General features: G+C 35.1%; 1 protein-coding gene across 2 annotated transcripts in view; it reads right to left on the minus strand.

Moving 5' to 3' along the window:
* Nucleotides 1–1,585: 1,585 nt before the first annotated feature.
* The window catches only part of LOC110023367 (hydroxymethylglutaryl-CoA lyase, mitochondrial-like), an 81,572-nt gene continuing 60,358 nt past the window's right edge, over nucleotides 1,586–22,799 (minus strand). For both annotated transcript variants that reach the window (XM_020722753.1, XM_020722762.1), the window contains exons 7-9: nucleotides 4,868–5,004; nucleotides 2,684–2,799; nucleotides 1,586–2,173 (exon numbers count right to left, since the gene is read on the minus strand). In XM_020722753.1, the coding sequence (XP_020578412.1) occupies nucleotides 1,925–2,173; nucleotides 2,684–2,799; nucleotides 4,868–5,004 (502 nt within the window). In that variant the 3' untranslated portion in view covers nucleotides 1,586–1,924. The remainder of the gene's footprint in view (nucleotides 2,174–2,683; nucleotides 2,800–4,867; nucleotides 5,005–22,799) is intronic.

Here is a 22,799-nt window from a genome sequence, read left to right on the forward strand (position 1 = left end):
CTAATCAGCTAAGAAGTCTTAAGCAATCTAAAATTTTCAACCTTTAAAATCCGAAAAAGACATTAAAACTTAAATGAAACCCTAATGAACACAAAACACCAAACGAAACTTTAACCATGGTACCCAGGTCTACAAAGATCTCTTGGACGACGAAACCAATGGTTGCTGACAAGAATATCCCGATTAGAGTAGGTTTGAATGCCTCTCAGACTAAGTAGATCAAGGAACTTGACAACTCCGAGACAACGGAAAGCCATGGGCATCTTGATCAGGTTGTCTTAAATAAAAATAAAAATAAAAACTAATCAATTAAATTAAAAAATGTTTTCTGCAAACTCTGTTTTGCAGGGCTACTGAAGACAAAAGGCCTCATCTTTCAAAAATAAGGATCCTAGGGTATCCTGCAAGCTAGATACCTTTGAAAATAATTTCTCAAAGGTTTTATTGGAATGCATCTTGAAAAGTGTCGTAGTATGCTCTCTCAACTTATTACGAAGGAAAGAGACCATGTGCTGCTTTTGGAAAAGTAACTCACATTGCATTCTCAGGTTCTGCCAGTGAGTGATAAAATTAACCGTAGGCTCATGGCTTATGTTGGGTAGACATTGGGTTGTTCATTGTAACCTGAGGTTGTGTGCCACACCTCTGGACGAAAGTGTCCTCGAACTCAAAAATATTCTTGAATGTGTCATTCGTCAATTTGACATACCCAAAATTGAAATCGACTAGACTAGTTATGAAAAAAACGCAACAATAAGGCGTCACTATTACCAATATTACAACAAAACACTCTATATTGCACAATCAGCTACTAAGAGTTCCTAATATTTTTAAATTGCTTGCAATACGAGGGAACGAAACTCTTAGGGTAAGGGATCAACTTGTACTCCTTTGGGTATTATCTCCCTCTCCTATTAACATAACTCTCCTATTAAGCTACACAAGATATTTTGATCTTCTCATCATGGCTGGCTATCCGAAGCAACGTGGTATGATGATGAAGCATCCACTAAAATAACTACAGGTATTGGATCTGACTGGGGGCATCATATGTCGCAGGACACGCTACAATCGACACAACCGATGCGGCCACTAGGGACCATCCCTCTCACCTACTGTGGTGATATAAACAAAGAAAAGGCTCATTTTGGCTATCATATGTGATATATGTTCTTCTAAATGTGTAAGAAGAGTATCATGGTCTCCTTCTATATGGCCGATTCAGAGACTTCCTAGGCCTCAAAGACACAGGAGGATCAGCCAGATCTAAATCTAAACAAGAATTATCTGAGTTAGATCTGTCTCAAATAGTAAGCAACATAGTATCGCCAGAATAAGCTGATTTCTCAGAGAGAGCCACTGATTAAAGAACAAAATTAAATTCTCAAACACATGCCTTCCGTTACAGCGCAGATCTAAAACTAACATAAAGGTACACTCTAGCATAAGAGATGATAAAATTCTTCTTTAGGAACACATTAGCTTTCCAGGGGAACTCCTGTGTTAACACTTTTTTTTAAGCATATAGTAAAGCGTGTCAATTTTCAACAAGTAATGAAAAATAATTAAACAATAGCATGCGAAATATGACTCAAAAATGGATACATTAACAACTGAAAGTTGAAGAGATGGTATCTGCCATAAGATTATGATGTGGTATAATACACTACGGACCTAATTTTGTCTGCCTGATAACAAGAAGACCAACTGCACACAGCAAAGTGCTTTCAGTACTTGAATCAAGGAAATCAATCAGCATTCTTGGTTTATTAATGTGTGCGCGCGCGCGGACAGATCGAGCACTCAACCTGGGCCCTTGGGATGCTTCACTATGGTTCCAACCACTAGGCTACCAGTTGTAGACAGCTTATTAATAGTTTATTAGAACGAAAATTATTTGGAGAAAATTTCTGATCATTCCATGTTACAATTTTGAAGCATTAGCTGTGACTCTGCTGAGCGCAACCGCGGCTTTAGATCCAGATTGGCGCCCCAAGTGCTTGCAAATGAAGTCCCCAGCGGCTAAAAGTTTCCCGAGATCGACATTAGTCTTAATTCCAAGCCCATTGAGCATGTAGACAACATCCTCGGTGGCGACGTTGCCAGAGGCACCCTTCGCATATGGGCACCCACCAAGCCCAGCAACAGATGAGTCCACAGTACTAATGCCCATCTGAAAATACCAGAGAAATAAAATTATTTCTGTGAAAGCTTGATGCTTATGTATTTAAGACACGGGATTTAAGTATGATTTAGCTTTAGATCTTCCAAAAGGAAGTTTCGGCATTTTTACATTCTATTATTTTGATAAAAATTCAATTTCATCCTCATTATTGGTTAAATCCAAGATTCACACAGCTTAAATCATGAAACAAATGGAAAAATAGTTGATGCATACCACCCAATCCCTATGTATTTATATATCTCACATTTAAACCACCCAAACCTTTCATATCACATCAAAAATAGAACCATTTTAACTTTTTAAAAAGTTGAATACACCTTGTCATGCAAAGGGAAGGTGGCATGTTTGTAAAAATTGAAATTTAGGTGTTAGATATTAAAATCATGGGAATTGAGGGATACATATGTAAATCTTCCTAAAGTTTAATAGCTGTCATGGTAAGTTGTTTGCAGGTTTTAATCCTAACAAGATTTACTAAATTCAGCAAAGGCTACTTACTTGAAGAGACACTAGAATATTTGAAAGAGATTGACCATATGTATCGTGGAAATGAACAGCTAGCTTCTCAACAGGGACAACAGAGGCCACAGCTTGAAGCATTGGAATAACAGAACCTGGATCACATCATGGATTAAGAGACGAAAACAAAGTATCAAAAGGAAATAATAATACTAAAACAAAATTGAAAAAATAAATCTGATCCAAAAATATTGTTCTGAGATGGTTGGGTTCAGCTAAATGAAGATTCATGAAGACTCCTTAAAAAGAAGAAGCTATTTAATAGTCTAGGCATCATTGTATTGATCCAAAGAATTATCCTTCAATATGGATTAAACGTATACAAGTTCACCATCTGTTAGCCGTGCGATTGAAGGCACTTTCAACCAGTAGACTGAAGTGCTAAAAAATTGAGGTTTCTTTCATAGAAGCTTTACCCATATTAAACAATCATTATTTAACTCTAGCTAATTGACTGGGTTCCACGATTTCACTATTCTAATTTGAAATATTTTTTAAATCAAGTTGGGATAATTATAGCATCGATTAATTTTTTTATTAGGGGCAATTACATACATAGCAAACAAAAACATAGCTATTTACAAACCTAGAACCACTTTTCATCCATTTTTCAAATTTTCGCCTAAATATCAAAATTCACAATAAAACCTCAAACCATAATTTTCATTTTTATCAATTTCTCAATGATTTGATCATGACATGCATAAATACAGCAGTTTGATAGTCCAAAAAATCATATGAATGATACTTTTATAAATAGCAATATTTGAGTGTAATTATTATATTATCTTTGCCAAAGCTAGAAGTCACACTCTAAGCCCTAAAAAGGCCACAAAAATCACAGATGCTCCCTCATCCGCAATTATCCACAAGGAGTAACACTATACTAATAATAAAATAAAATAAAATAAAATAAATCTATATTAATTCATTTAGACCACAATTTTATAGGCGGAACAATCAAATTTGAGAATCTCATTCACTTTTACATGGAAAGAGAATTCAAAAGTCCACCTAATCAACTCCTTATATAGCATGAGATTGTATAGATTTTTGGGAGAGAGTATAGCACCTCTTAACTAGGCCAAGTGCACCCCCTTGAAAAATAGGGCCTATCTCTTGAGGCAAACAATAGCAAAGACTAAATTATTTGGTCTCCAAACAGCAAGGATTATTGGGAAAGCAAGCAGAGATTGTAAATAAATGAGAAGCGATATAAGGCAAGGTGGGATTAGGGTGTTGATATTTCTTTAAGCTTGTAGGAGAGAAAGCAGGTTTGATAGGAAAACTCTGAAAAGCTTATAAGATTTTTTTTATTGTATTTTATTCATTCCTATGTTTAAATAGATTGGAAAAAAAAATTATAGAATGTTAAAAATAAATTTATAATTTAATATAATATAGTTTAACATATATCATGAAATTGACACCACACTAATAAGGCATCAAGCCAAAATTTCTAAGGCGATGGCTTAAGCTTGTGGGGCCAAACGCCGCTACTGACTGCCCTAAGATGCTTTACTCTGCCCCAGTTGGTGGCAATCCCTAAAAATGCCTTTTAAAATACTAAACCCAACTAGGTGGTAGCCACTTTCAGGTTAAATAATAAGGAGAATTCATTAACATTCCTTAAATTGGCCTTCATTTATTTTTCTAGTTTTATGACTAATTAGCAATGATTTTTATCCTAAGCAAATTTCAAATTCTAACTTCTCACATGTGCCATTATCCACCCATTCCCACCACCCCTCCCTCCTTTTCTAGTTATTTCCAAGAAAAGGGTTATTACTTGTATGTTGTTATTAATAAATGCCTACTAATAATCAGATAAAAATTTTCAATAATCTAATGTTAGAATATAATAAAAAGATTGAAAGAATTCAGTATAAGTGCGGCATTAACTAAATCTAATTTTCCAATTACAAGAAACTACAATATAATTAGATTGATGGAAGATAATATGGGAAATGAGATGGTTGAAAAATAAATATCTTACTCGGAAAATGAATATGAGTTAATTGAAGAAGATGAGACTAAGCACTAAATGAAAATCAACTCAAGAACTTTCGATGAATTCTTTCAAAAAAGATTCTTCAGGTTAGTTTGCCATAAGCAAGAGTATATATTCAATTATAAATATGTAAAATAAGACAATTTGCGCACCTGGAGTACCAACACCAATTGTATCACCAAGGGAGATTTCAGAGCAGCCCATTTCATAGAGTTCTTTTGCCACGTAAGCAACCTTACAGGGGGGAACTACTCCTTCAACTGGACAACCCACAACGCATGAAACGTACCTAAAGATTTGAACATGGAAAATAATTATGTCAAAAAGAACATTATGAAATCCATCAATCTTGATGAATCAATTCATATTTCATGGTATAGCATAAAGCCAGTAAAGATATGTACAGAAATAACTTACAATTTACAGCTTTAACATTTTTTTTTTTTGGCACCCGGAAAGAAATGAATCAAATTTCTTCATAAATTATCAACCAGCATTGATAATGAAATATTTCATCTTGAATCTTCAAGTTTATAACTTAAAAGTTTATAAGGCCAATAACATCATCCATTCAATCCATCCATCTTGTTTTAATTTGAGTGATCACGCGAGGAGACAAGCAAATATTAGGTTTACAATTTAGTCTCGAGTTGTATTGATTCCATGGTAGTCATTTCACATTGTCACACACGACGGGGTGCTTTTCAAGTGTTTCTACATGATCTGCTATTTTTATCAATTCAAGTCAAATTTTACGACCGCTAATTACCCGTATAAATTTCTATGCGTGATTCATTATACTTATAATTTAATGAATTTTACAACTGAGCCTTTAGTGTGAAGTTGCTGACATTATGGTTCCAAGTCAACATGTCAACTTTCAAAAGGAAAACACGCAAGCAATCACACGCTCATCTTCACTTCATACACTCTCCTTGAAAACAATAATAGCATGAACTAGAACTTCTCTAAGACGGCAGACTTAATTCCTTGCCATAAGATAGTTGATGCCTCACATTCCATAAGCTATTTTTTAATAAATGTTTAACATGAATGATCTCCCTAAGACGATAGTATCTTCAATATGTTAGCTACATGAACAGCTTTTGAAGGATTTTGTCAAAGCTTTCTGTTTTTCCTCTAATGACTAATGGACAAACTTACGAGGTGAATAGGAGTTTAAGATATCTCCATGGTTCAGTTAAGCAAGCATACTTTTAGTTGAGCTCTTCTGCCCCTTGTGGCTGATTTTGCTTAAATAACTTTATAAGCTGCTCTGCCAAGGTGACTCCATGCGGGTGGTCAAATCTGATCAACCTAAATAGCTCATAAATTTGGTTTATTTGCCATAATAAGATATGCCTAATGAGATTATTGAATAATTTCCATTGGACTTTAAGATTTTCACATTGGCCTACACAAAAAAACCTGTTACCTTTTATTTTCAACTCCGACGCAATATATTTCAATTTATCTATTAATTTGAACTTAGAAAATCTAAGTTGATATTCAGAGCTTATCAGGTAGTTTTTATTTAAGGAATTTTTCTATTTTTTTATCAACAGCATATTCATTGCGTGGTTTATGTATGAATTTATAAGATTTAATTTTATTATTTCATACCTAATATTTTTGGGGATTTTTAACTCCACGGATGATAAATGATGTTGAGAAAATTAAAACAATCAATTAACTGAGAGAACAAAAAATATCCATGAACCATGTCAACTGATGTGGTCAATATTTGAATCAATTCATCTTGCTTGCTATTAAAGAATCAGGTTTATGATTAACATAAGACTGAATTTTAACCTTGCCAACTCTGCCCGACTTACGAAGGATCGAGTTCAGAAATTGATCTTATTTAGATATTTGTTGAAACTTGATTTTGAAAATAAACCCCTCCGGTTGAAATCTTCTATCAACAAAGCCATATCAATATCATTCTGCTTATAGAGGATAGGGTTCATCTATATATATATATATATCATATATATATATATATATATATATATATGTGCCGCGTACTCAGATCAATTGTTCGGGCATTTGTTTGTCGGTTGTAAGTTTCCTCTGGTCTGGGGTTCGATCCTCCCCCGAGTGTAGAGTGTCGTACTCAAATTCTTAGGCGCATGAGGGATGACTGAGACTCATATAATAGCCTCTGGCCATGGCCAAGGCGCATGAGGGATGACTGGGACTCGTATAATAGCCTCTGGCCACCCTTATCGCATAAGATCATTTCCTTTCCTCGCATTTCTTCTCTGGCATCGACGGCACGCGCTGCTTCGACGTCGACTGCGGCTCACGTCTGCGACATTCGAAGCTGACAGAGTTTGCATCTGCTGCGTCGCCATTGTTCGATTTCGCCGATTCACATCTCACGGAAGACGGGAAGGGGTCCCGGGTTCATCTTCCTTCTTCATCTTCCTCGATTACTCACAGATAAAGAGAAGGGGTTGGGTGCTCGTCTTCCTCCTTCGTCTTCCTTCTCGACTCAGCTCGACAACACCGAGTGTTTGGTCTCTTCGGTTCCTGACCGTATTCGGCTCGTCATTCCTGCCCTCTGACCGACTTGCCAGGGCTTCTAATTGTTGTGATGGAGCTTCCTTCTTCTTCGGTTGAACGACAAAACCTCATTTGCCCAAGTGGTGGGCAATCCTCAGGTGGAGACGAAGGTTGTTCTTATTATGAGGAATATCGTGATGGTACAGGTGACTATCAATTTATTAAGAATGCAAACAGGAAAAGTGGGAAAACAACACTCTTTTTCTCGAAGTTAGAAATTTCAACCCTGACTCACAAATTCAAGTTTGTTCTTATTGGAAAATTTAAGAGGGGCCACCCACCTATGGTCAGAAAAAGTTTTGATGATCTCAAATTAGCAGGAAAGTGAAAAGTGAGGCTCATGGATAAGAGACATGTATTGATTCAATTAATCGTGACCGAAGACTACACTCGAATTTTCTCAAAAAAATATCTCAACATTGCTGGTAAATCAATGAAGCTACTCAAGTGGTCTCCTGATTTTGACCCCAAGCATAAACCTCATACTGTACCGATATGGTTCAACTACTAGGTTTCAAGTTGCACTTTTTTCATCATCAGGTTCTTTACTCTATTGGGGTTATATTTGAGGACTCTATGAAGCTAGATCTACCGACTTTCAACCTAACCAGACCTTCTGTGGTCAGAACACTTGTGGAAAGAGATATTACTTTACCTGATGTTACTGAAGTCTGGTTGGGCACAACTCATAATGAATATTGACAACAAATCGTCATAGAGCATAGACTGTCTTACTGTTTTCATTGTAAGATGTTTGGACATACACTTGATAAATGTCATAAGTTTCATCCTAATTTGAAATCTAAAGATCAAGTGAATGATGATGGATCTAATCCCACTACTCTGAACATATCTGTTTCATCTGGAGAGAAAGCTACAACATAACATAATTTGAATATCGCTAAAGATCAGCCACCTACCATCCCTGCTAAGAAGGTGCAAACCAATCCTCTATCTAACATTGCAGTTCTTGATGAAGAACATTATACTACAGGTACAGATCCAAAAGTGTTTATATCACTCACTATTATTGAAGAAGACTCGCTTACATGTCAAGACATACGAGAGTGTTTCTTTGATTCAATTAAAGATCAGTTGGTACAACAAACAGTTATTTCTAATGTTCAACATCCTACACATGTCCGACACACTTTAATCAATCTACTGATCAGACGAGTCAATCTTCGGATGAGTAATGGCAGGTCTATTCCAGGAGTAAAAACAAGACTGGAGGCCGATTCGAGCTTGGAAACTTATTGGATGATACTTTGGTCACTACTGACAATGTCACTCATCTTACCAATTTATTAGCTGGCTTCTTTCCTAGAACTAGAGGTAGAGGCAAAACAAAATTGGGTTCTTCTCTAGCTACCCGATACTACGTTTTTTGACATTTTTTATTTTTTTTCTGTATTTTCTCTTTTTTTCAAATCATTTGTATGTGATGGTTATTGTGGGGGAAGGGTGTCATGGTTGGGCCCTTCCACACAATCTATATGTATCATTTTTTTTTAATATATTAGTTTTTGGGCTTTCTAAAAAATATATATATATATTTAGAAAGGCCAAGGGCTAATATATTAAAAAGAAAGAAGAAATATAAATAAATTGTATGAGAGGGCCCCAAACATGACACCCTACCCACACGGTAAACACCACATGCAAATGACTCCAAAAAAAAGAAAAAATAGAAAAAAAATAAGGAAAAATACATGAAAGATCAAAAACCAAAAGTGTCAAAACACGTATTATCAGGTAGATAGAGAGCGACCCAATTTTGCCCTGACTCTGCCTCTAGTTCTAGGAAAGGAGCCAACTAACAAATTGGTAAGATGAGTGTCATTATCAGTAGTAACCAATGTATCGTCCAATAAGTTCATTAGCTTGAGTCGGCCTCCATTTTTCTTCTTCCTCCTGAAATAGACATGTCATTCCTCATCCAAAGACTGACTCATCTGATCAGTGGATGGGTCAAAAGTGTGTTGGACATGTGTGGGTTGTTGAATATTGAAAGCAACTACTTGTTGTACCAGCTGATCCTTTATTAGATCAAAGGAGCACCTCAAGTGTCTTGGCATGTGAGTCTTCTTCAATAAAAATGAGTGGTATAGACACGTTTGGATCAACACTTGTAGTATGGGGAGATGTTTAATGGGACTCCAAAGTACCACGCTCTAAACCAGCAGTTGGAATAATGTTCAAAAGCAGCAGCATATAGGGGTAGAACAACTTGGGTATGATGTTCTTCATCAGGAACAGTGTCAATCAGATGAGCAGATGTATATGCGGTGTTGGAAAGAGGGTCGGGTTGCACCTACTCAGCAGGGATGGTAGGTGGCAAGACGTCCACCCCCAATTCAGAATGAATAGATTTTTGATCAAGTTGTTGATCTTTAGCAATATCTAGTCTTAGATGAGAATGCAAGCGATAGCAAATAGTATTTTTTTTTAATATATTAGTTTTTGGGCTTTCTAAAAAATATATATATATATTTAGAAAGGCCAAGGGCTAATATATTAAAAAGAAAGAAGAAATATAAATAAATTGTATGAGAGGGCCCCAAACATGACACCCTACCCACACGATAAACACCACATGCAAATGACTCCAAAAAAAAGAAAAAAATAGAAAAAAAATAAGGAAAAATACATGAAAGATCAAAAACCAAAAGTGTCAAAACACGTATTATCAGGTAGATAGAGAGCGACCCAATTTTGCCCTGACTCTGCCTCTAGTTCTAGGAAAGGAGCCAACTAACAAATTGGTAAGATGAGTGTCATTATCAGTAGTAACCAATGTATCGTCCAATAAGTTCATTAGCTTGAGTCGGCCTACATTTTTCTTCTTCCTCCTGAAATAGACCTGTCATTCCTCATCCAAAGACTGACTCATCTGATCAGTGGATTGGTCAAAAGTGTGTTGGACATGTGTGGGTTGTTGAATATTGAAAGCAACTACTTGTTGTACCAGCTGATCCTTTATTAGATCAAAGGAGCACCTCAAGTGTCTTGGCATGTGAGTCTTCTTCAATAAAAATGAGTGGTATAGACACGTTTGGATCAACACTTGTAGTATGGGGAGATGTTTAATGGGACTCCAAAGTACCACGCTCTAAACCAGCAGTTGGAATAATGTTCAAAAGCAACAGCATCTAGGGGTAGAACAACTTGGGTATGATGTTCTTCATCAGGAACAGTGTCAATCAGATGAGCAGATGTATATGCGGTGTTGGAAAGAGGGTCGGGTTGCACCTACTCAGCAGGGATGGTAGGTGGCAAGACGTCCACCCCCAATTCAGAATGAATAGATTTTTGATCAAGTTGTTGATCTTTAGCAATATCTAGTCTTACATGAGAATGCAAGCGATAGCAAATAATAGAATTGTGGACAAACATACTACAACGAGAGCAATAAAGAAAGTATGGTTTTATTTCAACCTTTTGCCAATACCCGTTGTGAGTGATTCTAATCCATACCTCATCCGGAACTGGTTGGGTGATATCTCTTTCAACTAACACAAGTCACAAAGGGTCTGGTGACAGCAAACATACGACTATCAATCTTGAGAGACTTACCGTAAGCAGTTGCTAAGGAGTAGAGAATTTCCAAGTTGAACAGATGTAGTTTTAACTTCGGAAACTTTATCCAAACAGAAATGATAGGGGACTCCGCTTTTAAATCAAAATCGACAGTCCACTTCAGGATTTTCATAAAATGGTTGTCAATCTTGATTACCTTATGAGAAAAAATAAGAGTATAGTCTGCATCATAAGATAACTGAGTATATGTCGGTCGTCAAGTAAGTCAATATTCTAACTATCCAATAACTTCATAGCATCAAAATCTTTCTGAATAATCTCAAGTTTTGGGTGACCATAAAAAAATTTCCCCACTAGAGCAAAATGTCAAGAAAACGCAAGAATACTGATTTAAACCTTTGAGACAAAAAGCGCAGGTTTCCCATTGTTTTTACCAATCTTTACCAAGTTTTTTAATGAAAGTGTAATCACCACTACCTTCAAGAGCCTCGTGGAAGGTTTGTGGAATATTGCAGGACTTACCGATACCAAAACCAGGCTCTGAAACTAAGGCGTGATTACCTGCAAGTGCAGTAGCATACGTTTGGTCCGGGGCCACACGAAGGTGCGAGTTTAGGACAAAAGCCGAAGCCAACAAAACAGGGCAGCAGAGAACAGAAACAAAAGGGAACAGTTGAAACAGTCGAAACACAAGGAAAACAGACAGACGATGTCAATGAAGACGAAAAATCAAAGTCGTCGAGACAAACGAGGTCGCAAAGTCGAGGACCAAAGCAGGTGGAAGTTAAAGCAGAAGAAGTCGACGCAGATAAAATTTGGGGCTGGCGAAGCGCGATGAAGGAAATATATATTTATATATATATATTAAAGCCCAAGGGCTAATTTTATTAAAATTGATTTTATTAAATTGAAAAAGATACATAAATGTTGTATGAGAGGACCCAATAAAGGCGCCCTACCCATACGATTCACAGACACTAGCATCCTAAAAAGGATAAGACATAAATAAAACTCTAAAATTCAAAACTCGTAGAAAAAAAGTTGCTAGAGACGAGCCAGCTTGGTCCTGCCTCTGCCTTTGGTTCTAGGAGCAGAGCCAACTAACAAATTGCTGAGTGTCGTGTCATTACCCGAAGTTACTAAAGTATCATCCATTAAGTTCCCAAGCTGGGGTGTGCCTCCATTCTTCTTTTTCTTCCTAGATGTGTATACATGTCATTCCTTATCCGAAGACTGGCTCATCTGATTAGTGTGGTCAACATATTGTCGAGCATGTAGAAGAGGATGAGCCCCCAGCTCTTGACTAACAGTAACAACATTCTCATTCTGAAAAGATGGCAAACATGTCTCCTCAGCACCTGATGCTTCTTGAGGATGTGGAGCTGTGATACTATCCTGATTATCGGAGCAAAGAATATCCTTCGGAGGTAAGAATCTTGCAGTATTGTTTTCAACATGATAGAGACTGTACGATTCCCAAGTAAACCATCTACTAATACATCAGTCGAAAGAACAGGAACATTATTGTCTCTGGTAGTGCGAGGGAGAGGTGGCATCGTGTCAACCAGTGTTTCAATAGTCTATGGAATGCACTCGGGAGCCGAAGAGCTATTTATAAAATTTAAACTTATTCAAATTGCTTTAAACTTTACTTTGAAAGTACACCTCTTCGGTTGAACCTTCTATCAACTCAACAATCTAAGTAGGGTCGACTAAATGAATCTTGTTTCTCTATTGTGTCCTATTGAGTGTGATATTTCATTTAATTTTAATAAAATAAGAACATTCTTATACAACATACCCAAGTTTTTTTAAGTCTACCTCCACCTTTCTTAACATAAGTCGAATCTAAAATATCTACTCTCCTAACCGGGTCATAAGATGGTCAACATTTAATGTGCTCAAACCATCTAAGAAGACTCCATCCAATCATTTCTGCCATTGGAGTTATACCAACCCTCTCATGGATATAATCATTTCGCATTTTTCTCTAAGAGTCAAGCCACTCATCCACCTATTTGAAAGCATTCATAATTTAATTATCTTAGATTTGATCTTTAAAATATAAGAGCTATTTAATTTTAAAATAATCATTGATTCTTTTCAAAAGAAGTTTGCATGCTTACAGGCACAAAACTATTTGGGTGCAAGTTTAACTTTAACCCGCGCAACATTCTAAAATCATTCGAGTTTAGGCATTGTTGACCTCACTTTTGATGGGGTCTATCTTCTCTCCTCTCCCACTAGAGTCTAGGATTTAGCCTTTGAACTTCCTTAGAGGCTACACCAAGAAGACTAGTGGATGGTTGGAACCTAAAATTAGAGCTCAAATCAAATTCTTGCTCTCATTGATTTAAATTATGATTAGCCTTAATACTTAGGCCATACTTTCACATTGAGTTGACCAAGGTTAGGTATTTAAAATAAGAGGTAGAGTACTCATAAGCCTTTGACATGACTTCTAGGTGACCCAGTGAGTCTTGAGAATTGACTGCATGACTTATACTTTTCAACCCTTGGTTAACCCAAAATAACATTGGCCTGGCTTAGGGCTTAAGTTGTCTTAAATGGATTTAGCTCAAATTAAAATTATAATTGAAATCAACACAAATTGAAACAGAATTAAACAAATTTAAATTTGAATTATGATCTAAATTAAAAAAAAAGGACCCAAATATATCGTGGTCTCTCTAGCTCTCCCCCTCTTGCCTTGGATTCACACAATTTTTCGGTTTCTTTTCCTCTTGACCGAAATACCTAAGGGAGACACTCGGAATTGACTTCCTCCAGCCGTAAATTGAGAGCAGCGAATACGATAGCCGCTTCACAAGATATATATTTTCCTAAGAAAGACTTCTACATATGTTTTCTTTTACCTATAGATGTATGTAATTTTTTTATACTTATAACAAAATGAAATGTGTGGGGAAGAATAGTTGTACAAAACATGACAAATTTCATTTGATATAGCAGTTTTATTTTGACAGTTGTCTTAATTTGATATTGATAGATTCATTTATATATTTATGCAAAATTTTTGTGATGAGGTTTTCTGCATAAGCGGTTGTTGCATAAATCATGATAAATCATATATGTGTTTGATGCTGGTAATTTATATCTTGCATTTTAACATTAAGTTTCTCAGTCGCATGTCATCATTTTGATGAAATGCTTGTGAAGAATGTTCATTACATGTTGCTCATATACAATCCATAGATTGATTTTTCAGGTGAATTCTTCTTGTCTGATTTCACACAGGTTGGAAAGATTGTGCATACGAATATAATCTTTCATTCAATTTACATTTTCTTTCAACTATCTCAATTGCCTTCAAAGGGCAAACAAAGGATGAACCATATACTCACATACCACACAATGCTTATGCACTTCCAAATCTCACATCTCGACGTTAATTCTTATATTTATGCCACTTTAATTTTCCTTGAACATAAGTATTTAACTTGTCAAAAAATCATTTATATAATATTTTTGATGCTGACATAAAAGTTCTGAACATTAAAATAAATGTTTTATATATGTAAAAGCATAAGACTTGTGTGGTAGGAGTATAAATGTATGTATATCATTCATTCTATGGATTATGCTTCCTTTCATCAACCTCTATGTTGCCTTCAAAAGGCAAACAAAGGTGAGGCATCTACGTACATACCACCCAATTTTTATCCATTTAAATTATCTAACACATAAACTTCAAAATTTACATACATACCACTTTATCTATGCATGATTGGGATATCATGTTTTATCTTGAAGAATGTATCTCTAGCAAACATTTGATAAATGCTGAAATTGATTTGTAAATATGCACACATTCATATTTATTTACATTTAGACCAAATTCATACTTATAGCGTTGAACTGACATTCATAAAATAATGCTTAGTCATACATGCTTGGAATTTGATGTGTTCAGAAAAATATTGAATCTCATTTCTCAACTTAAATTACTATGTATCTGTGCACATATGCTACGTGTCATCCCAGTTCAACTTGAAAGCTATTTATAAAAAGTATAATTTTGATTGATTATTCAAAACTTTTAAGTTTCTTTTTTAGATATCATTCAGTTGAGTATATCATATACTTTGATAGACTTGTTGCATTAATCTACATGTCCTTGATATAAATAAAATTTTGTGTGATCTACATAAATCATTTATATGAAAACTATGACATATATGTTGCATATTTTATTGAATGCCAAGCTTTATTCATTTGCTCTTAAATGTCTCTAGATGTTTTGAATTTGCATAATCATCTACACTTTTAGTATAATGAATGAAATGAGTTTTGAATATTTTCATTAACTAATCTTATAAATCACAAAGATTTGCACGTGTTTCAAACCGATTGCCTTAATTTTTGTGCATTACATGCATTTTTATGACCTTGTAAAATCCAGTTCTCATATAAATTTTTTTGAGTCTTACTAGGTGAATTCGATCTTGATCAACATCTCAAGGGCTCGTGAGAATCTCCTGCTTCTCTTCTACTTTGCATAGAAGAAATTGAAAGCCGAACTAAAGCCATAACAAAAAAGGATCCGGACTGTCCTCACAAAGCCACTTCAAATTGAGTACGCCAAGCATTAGACTTTCTCACCTCTCAAAAATATATGTTTATCCCAAGAAAATTCATGTTTCTAACACTTCTTTATCATGAATGTGTTCAATAGAATGACATTTTGCGTGAATCATTTTATAAATTATAGAATGTTGAATATGAATTTGCTTTCAATGATTGCATTTATATGTTTATGCGATGCTTTTGTAATTGGATCTTTGTGTAAGATCTTCCTTGATTCACTCCAAGTATTGACATAAATATTTATGAATGTGTAATTCTATTTACACGTTTAAGTCTCGTGTGTTCAACTTGAACATGTTAAAAGACTTTATGAGAGAGTCTTAGTCAACAATCGACATGTTATTAATTTATTTTAAGTTGAAGCAATACACTTTAAAATTTGCATTGAAGCTTCTTTTGTGCGTTATATATATATATATATATATATAAAGATAGGTTGTATGAGTGGGATCAGAAAGGTACCCTACCCACACGGCACAACACACACACAAAAAGTAAAGATACATTTAATAACAAAAAATACCAAAACCACCAAAACACACAAAAAGTTAGGGGCGACCTAATTTGGTCATGCCTCTGCCTCTAGCTCTAGGAAGAAGTCAGCTAACAAATTGGTGAGTTGTGTGTCATTACCCGAAGTAACCAATGTATCATCCATTAGATTACCGAGCTCAAGTAGATCAACATTCTTATTCTTCCTCCTAGATGTGTAAACCTGTCATTCATCGTCCGAAAACTGACTCATCTGATTAGTATGCTGGTCAACAGATTGTCTGGCATGTGTAAGTTGATGAATCCCTTGCGCCTGACTAATAGTAACAACTTGCTAGTTTAGATGAGGAGGTAGAACTGTATTAAAAGGATTGTCAACCGTTGTAACCATATTAGGTTCTAGTGTATGTAAAGTATGAATTGTCGCCTCTGCACCAGATACTTCCTAAAGATGAGGAGCTGCAAGGCTCTCCTGATTATCGGTCCGAACATTTTCCTTTAAAGGCAAGGATCCTTCAGTATTGTTTTCAATAATGTTTGAAGGTGTGGGTTGCCCAGCAGAGTCATCCGACAACATATCAATCGCAGAAATAGAAACGGTATTGTCAGGGAATCCCTAGGGGTAATTAAATCAGTCACAAATTCATGTCTTGTGTTAATTTCCTCCACAGGTGGGGTCGATGTGTCCAAAACAGTGGGTTTAGACCTATCCTTACTAGCTTGAGCTATAGATTTCAAGTTACGATGGAGCCTGCGACATTTGTCAAAGGTATGCCCAAACATCTTACAGTGTGTACAATAGAAAGGTCTATGCTCCATGACAATTTGTTGTTAATATCCATTATGTGTGTGCCCAGCCAAACTTCTGCAATATCATGTAAAGTGATATCCCGTTCCACAAATATTCTGACAACACAAGGTCTGATTATATTGAAGGTGGGTAGATCAAGCTTTATAGGATCCCCAAGAATGACCTTAATAGAGTAAAAAACCTGATGACTAAAAAAATGCAGCTTTAGACCAAGTAAACTAAACCATACTAGTACAGTGAGAGGTTTAAGGTTTGTGTCAAAATCAAAAGTCCACTTGAGTAACTTCATTGAATTTTCTGCAATGTTACAATACTTTTTAGAGAAAACCCGAGCGTAGTATTTAGTCATGGTTAACTGAATCAACACATGTCTCCCATCAATAAGACTCATTTTCCACTTGTCTACTAGTTTGAGATCATCAAAACTTTCTAATAAAATCCATAGATGGGTGCCGTCACTGAAATTTTCCAATAAGGACGAATTTTAATTTCTCTTTCAATGTTAAAATTTCTAAATCAGAGAAAAAAAGTAATGTTTTCCCACATTTCCTACTTTCCTTCTTAACAAAAGGGCAATCACATGTATCATCACGACATTTTTTATAGCTTGAGGAGAAGACAACAGCCGACTCCACCAGATGATTACCCATCACGTGGACGAATAAGGCTTTGTCAGGTTCAACTGAAGAATGAGGGAGCGCATCCATGACGCCCCATATGCGCAATAGGCGAACAAGTTCGAAAATGCGAGCCGACAGAAGACGCGAGCCTACAGAAGAGAAAGGAGACGCGAGCCCGCAGAAGAGGGAGAAGACGTGAAGATGCAAGAGCAGAAGCTCAGCGTCGAAACAGAGCGGGCCAATAGAAGACGCAAAGAACTCGACGTCGAAACAGGCGACAAACGAAGCTGAGGACTGATGATATGCGAGCCCTTTTCTTTCGATCGCTTATGAATCATATGTGACTGAATCATAGACGACAAAAATCGTCATTCGAAACCCCAGCAGAGACGATGGAGATGACGGAAATCACCATATATATATATTTGAATCACTTCACATGATTCATGCACTATGTTTAAAATGTATTAGCATCAATTGTCACTTGAAACTATGAGGAGGCAAACTACTTAATTTCTATCCATTTACATATAAAACACATAAACCTCAATTTTTCTTTATATGCATGACTTCATTCCAATATATTAGCATATTGAAAACTTAAACTTCAATTTTTTTCACATGCATACCATATAACTCGTGCATTTATATATTTAACAACTAAATTTTTATATGTCTATTCAAAATACTTTGTCGTGAAACATGTATGCATAACGTGTGTTTCATTTTAACAAAAATAGGTGAGAAAGGTATGTTTGATGTGATATTAAAGGCTTGAGTGTTATGTATGTACAAAATAAAATTTTAAGTCTCAACTTTGTAACGACAACAACAACAATAAAGCCTTAATCCCACTACGTTGAATCATTTTTCTCCATTGCGTCCTATTTAGTATCATATTTTCATTTAGTTCTAATAAATTAAGATCATTTTTTATACAGTGCCCAAGTCCTCCTAGGTCTACCTCTGACTTTCTTAACATAAGTCGAATCTAAAGCATCTACTCTCCTAATCGGATCATCAGTTTTGTAAATACTTAGGAATTGAGTGGCATCATGTTCCTTATTGAACTACTAGCATGTATTTCTACTTTTTTATGTGTTAATTATCACATTTACAATCATATATTTTATGTTGTAAAGTTGTTTCAATTTTCATATAATCTTCTCTAGTGTCTTTACGAAATGAAATCTGATCGTGGTCGGGAAGCCAAGGGATCGTGAACTTAACTTGGACCATCCATGGGGGACGACGTCTAAGTTCACGTTGGTGCGATTTTTTTAAAACATTTCCTTTTTTTTTATTTCTTATAAGACCAGCAGATATATAAGCATTATGTGGTATGTGAGTAAATACTTCATCTTTTTTTTGCCTTTTGAAGCCAAAAGAAAGAGTTAAAAGAAAATGTAAATTGAATGAAAGATGTTATACATATGCAAGATCTTTCCACCACGTGTGAAATCAAACAAGATGAACTCATCTGAAAGATCAATCTATGGATTTGTATGCAAGCAACATGAAATTTACATTCTTCACAAGCATTTCATCGGGTAGATGGCATGCAACTATGAAACCTATGCATAAACGCAAGATTCTGATTACCAACATCAAACACATATATGATTTGTCACGATTTACATAACATCAGTTTAAGCAGAAAATCTTATCAAGAAAACTTTGCATAAACATCTAAATGAATCTATCAATATCAAATCAACACAAACATCAAAATAAAATTGCTAGATCAAATAGAATTTTGTTATGTTTTGTATAATCATTCTTCCCTAAAAATTTCATTTTCCCCTAGAAGTATAAAATATTCTTATACTTCTATGGGTAAAAAAGAAAACAATGCAGAAATTTCTTTTGGAAGAAGATATACCTCTGCGACGGGGTTGTCGGGTTCGCTACTCTCAATTTAGGGCTGCGAGAAGCCAAATCCAAGTGTCTCCCATAGGAGCTTCGGCTAAAAAGAGAAGAGGAAATCAAAAGCTCGTGTGAATCCAAGGCAAGAGGGAGAGAGCTCGATGGCTTGAAAAGGAGGTAAGGAAGAGGGATTCAACTTCTTCGCAATTAACAAAGGGAAGTTGGGATTTCCTTAGGGTTGTTTGGGGAATGACAATTCTTCTTCCTATCTTGTGAATGAAGGAGGCCTCTTGTGACTTCGGTTGGTAGAGAAGGAGGGTTTCGTGAATGGAGAAGAGACATTTAGTTGCTTTCGGTTTGAGAAGGGGGGTCTTAGCTTCATGAAAATAAGAGAGGGCAAGGAATCTCTCACGCAATCCCCTCAGCTTAGAACAAGAAGAGTGGCCGAAAAATATAAGTTGGGGAATCAAAGGGCTTCCCCTTTGGCTTTTATCCATCGGTGGAGGTGGAAAGGAGGGTTTAGCGCGTCCAAATGAAGAATTGGATGGGTATTTGCATGCATACCACTCAATTCTTTTGTATTTACATGTCTAACACCGACACTATTTCAACTATACGGAGGTGGTGTGTCTGTAAAATAACATAAAATATAGGTGATAAACATTACACACAAAAGATTTGGGCGGAATGTAGTTAAATTTTCATTTGATTTTAATATTTTTTTAGTTATAAATTTGGTTTATTTTAGATTTGATTTTAATTAAATTAATTTTTTTCAGTTTAAGTGTGAATTAGTTTAACTTAAATTTTGGTTGAAGTTTAGCAGATTCCCGTTTGAGGCAGCTTATTTGGTGCGGTGGCGTTTTGAAAATACACCTGGCCTGTTTGGGTAAACTGCGTTTTGGCAACTTATGCGTTTTTAAAACGCAGAAAACAACATTTTCACACCGCACCTATCTAGGTGTGGTGGGAGCTTATTGGCAACGATCTGACTTTTCCAAAAAAATAAAAATTTGTAATAGTCACCGCACCTAGCTTATCAGCTGATTATTTTTAATCAGTTTATCAGCAGATTATTCAATAAGCTACAGCTACCCCAAACAGACCCTTACATTAAATTTGGATTGTTAAGTTGTTTAAATTATATTTGTATTGGATTTAAGATTTAAATTTAACATTAAGTTGTATTAAAAGTTTGGTGATTTATATTCATTATAATTATATTTAATGTTAGTTTCAAAATTAAAATTGATTCAAATTAAATGAAATTAGATTTTGATTATATGTTAAATTTAGATTTAGTTTTACGTTTGTTTTGGTTTAAGTTTTAATTTTATTTAGTTTAAGTTCAATGTATGTTTAAAATGTAATTTAAAGTTCATGTTAATGTTAATTTCAAGTTGGTTTTAAATTTTAAAAATTTTAATTAAGATAAATTTGTGTTAAATTTTGGTTTAACTTTTAATTTGTGATTAAATATGAATTTTAGTTTAAAGTTATATGATTTTAATTTCCCTTTTTTGTTTTGATTTTAATATTTTAATGGGTTATGATTACTATTCTTATTATTATCCAAATTATCATGGTTCTACCACACCTCAAAAGAGTCTCATTTGGATATGAACGGGCTCATTTGAATGATTTTGACAATCCAAATGCACTTGTGTGTTCCATTTCGTGAAACATCGCTTTTAAGTTATCTTTTACGTGAGATAAATTTTCATGCATAAAACTTAAAGTGCACAAATCCACATAAAAATGGTGTCAAGTTACTATCCAACTTTGATGTACACTCCTCCAATTTAAATACAATAAGCCCAAGTCTTCCTAGGTCTACCTCTGCCTTTCTTAACACAAGTTAAATTTAAAACATCTACTCTCCTAATTGGATCATCTAATGGTCGACGTTTAATATGACCAAACCATCTAAGACGACTTTCTCTAATTTTGTCTGTCACAGGAGCTACACCAACCCTATCACGAATATATTCATTCTGAATGTGATACAATGTACGGAATAAAATTTCAAGCCATATAATGAGCCAGAGAGATCACAATAGGTTTAATTTATTTTCTTATACTGAGTTGATTATATTTCAAATTTAAGTTAAGTATGTTTTGTTAAGTTTCAATTTGTGTTGATTTTAATTTTAATTCTAATTTGAGTCAAGCCCATCTAAACCAAACCAAAGGCAACTCAGGTTAACCAAGGGTCAAAAGGTGTAAGTCATGAAGTCGAGTCTCTAGGCTCATTGGGTCACCTCGAAGCCATGTCAAAGACCTATGGGTACTCAACCTTTAATTTTAACAACCTAGTAATGATCAACTCAATGCCAATGATTAAGGCTAAGTAAATTTTGAATCAAAGAGAGTAAGAATTTGGTTTGAGTTCTAATTTCGGGCCCTAATCATCCACTAGTCCTCTATGGTAGTCTCTAATACAATTAAGGCAAGATTATAGGCTCTACAAGATTGAGAGCGGAGAGAAAATAGACTTCACCAAGAGTGAGGTCAACAGACATTAATCAATTTGGTGGAGCTCAAACGGCTATTTTAAACATAGTTTTATATTAATCGTGCAGCATTCTCGAACCTAGTTTAAGCATTTCCTACATTGGTTGAAGCACATGCGGGCTTTTAATTTTATTTATTTGATTATCGTAAATAGATTTGCATGTCTTAAGGCAAACATGAATTGAATCAAGAATAGCTTTAAAAAACACATGTAAGAATCGAATTTATTTAAATTTATTTAATTTGAATGAATACATTGATGCATAGAGAAATTCACTTTAAATTTTTGAAATACCGCATTCTGTTCTCTTACAAATGTGTAGCAAATATGGTAGTGAAAATCATTATTATCTTAATGTTTGCATAAAATCACATTTTGACTTTTCAAAAGAATGACTTCAGTTCGCTTGCATAATCAGATTGCGGATTTGGTGGCGATTGGACATATGAAGTCATAGTTTAAAATTTAAAAAAGACATTTATATACTTAAATTTAGCCCCAATTTATGCATTCTTATTTAAGTCAATTTTCCCGTCCCTAAACCTACCCCAATCAAGCTTAGCCTCAATTTATGATATTTCAATTTTAAGTCAATTTGTCAGCCCCTAAGCTTAGCCCCAATATATGATTTTCATAGATCACATAAAGATTTATTTACATTAAAGCTTAAATTTTTATTTGATCATTTTCAAGTACTATCGAATCTGAGAATTTTAATCCACAATTTATGTTTCCAATTATTTCTATTTTTATATAATTTCAAAGTCAAAATAATTTAGTTTTTTTAAACATTTAGTAGTCTAAGATAACTAGAAATTTTGGCATCTTCATGTCGGCGTCCCTACTTATGGGCTGCATCGGGGTGTTTTGACTTACCCAACTGTCTATAAGGCGTGTTGGTCAGTGTCGTGAGACGCTATGGTTCTATAAGATATTTGTAGGTATTCGATTATCCTACGTGAAAATAATTCGCGTATTGTTTCCTTGCGTCTATACATTTATTTGTGAGACGGTGAAATAAGATTAACAAGTTCTCACACACTTCTCACCCTCCCCACCCACCC

Source organism: Phalaenopsis equestris, unplaced genomic scaffold (assembly GCF_001263595.1).
Source record: "Phalaenopsis equestris unplaced genomic scaffold, ASM126359v1 Scaffold000002, whole genome shotgun sequence".
Taxonomy (NCBI): Eukaryota; Viridiplantae; Streptophyta; class Magnoliopsida; order Asparagales; family Orchidaceae; genus Phalaenopsis; species Phalaenopsis equestris.